The 878-nt window shown below is 32.9% G+C and overlaps 1 protein-coding gene across 1 annotated transcript; it reads right to left on the minus strand.

Annotated features, from left to right (window-relative positions):
- Positions 1–25: 25 nt before the first annotated feature.
- On the minus strand, positions 26–698 carry LOC105461829. The gene is made up of 2 exons (XM_011708333.1): positions 500–698; positions 26–425 (listed from the first exon to the last, which is right to left on the minus strand). The coding sequence occupies exons 1-2, from the start codon at positions 560–562 to the stop codon at positions 168–170; spliced, it is 321 nt and encodes a 106-aa protein (XP_011706635.1). The 5' UTR covers positions 563–698; the 3' UTR covers positions 26–167.
- Between the last annotated feature and the right edge of the window lie 180 nt (positions 699–878).

Here is an 878-nt window from a genome sequence, read left to right on the forward strand (position 1 = left end):
ATGTACGTATTAATTTAATATATTATAAATCTTAATTTTACTGAAAATTAAAATATTAAAAATATGCTTTCACAATTTGTTCCCAAATTGTATCAAAATGTTGCACTTTTCTTTTAATTTTTTGCGTAATATTAGTATTTTTTTCTAACATTTTATCTTGTGTTAAATTAAATTAATACAACAATTTGGGTGGACCATTTGGGACAAATAAAATGTGTTGAACTTAATTTGACACATTTATGCAAATTACACAAACTTTTTAACCGAAAGTCGGATGACGTATACCGGTTCGGGTCCGAACCGAATGTGGACGAAAACGTGCCTTCGTACGCGAAGACGGAAAAGTAAATGCTGGATTTTCCTAGTTTCGATTGATATTGTGCAACTAGGAACTGCGGCCATGCTATAATGGCATCAGTCAACATCTAGAGAAATAATCTCGTTATCAAACGCGAATTGTCATACGTTACTCACGTATTCACTCTTGAACTAGGATTACCTCCGTCAAGTTATGCCCGAAACCCAACGTCACATTGCCGTTGAAATAAAAATCCTTTACCATAGAAGCGAAAAGGCTAGTGTTGAAAGCCAATTCGTGGTATTCTAGCAAGTAAGGCAAATATTCTTCGAAATGCTTTCTTAGTTCGTCTTCGACATCGGGATTTGTGAATATTTCTGAAACGAATATGAATGGATGTGAATATCATCGAGTTATTTTTTTCATCGCGTCGAAATTTAGTTAAAAATTTAGAAATAATTTCCTCGTTAGAATAACAAGCAACTGATATTCGCTCTGCAAAATGAGACTTTTAATCTTATTTAAGGTTAATTAATGTAATAACATGAATTGCAAACTACATTTCTTCCACCCGGGAAAA

Source organism: Wasmannia auropunctata, unplaced genomic scaffold (assembly GCF_000956235.1).
Source record: "Wasmannia auropunctata unplaced genomic scaffold, wasmannia.A_1.0 LD276814.1, whole genome shotgun sequence".
NCBI classification, from domain to species: domain Eukaryota; kingdom Metazoa; phylum Arthropoda; class Insecta; order Hymenoptera; family Formicidae; genus Wasmannia; species Wasmannia auropunctata.

What these genes read in the sequence shown, in the direction of transcription:
- LOC105461829 (XM_011708333.1), bottom strand. Translation starts at nt 562, where the DNA reads ATGGTAAAGGATTTTTATTTCAACGGCAATGTGACGTTGGGTTTCGGG. An exon ending in TCGGGCATAACTTGACGGAG is followed by an intron (nt 426 to 499) that starts GTAATCCTAGTT and finishes TTATTTCTCTAG; the next exon opens with ATGTTGACTGATGCCATTAT.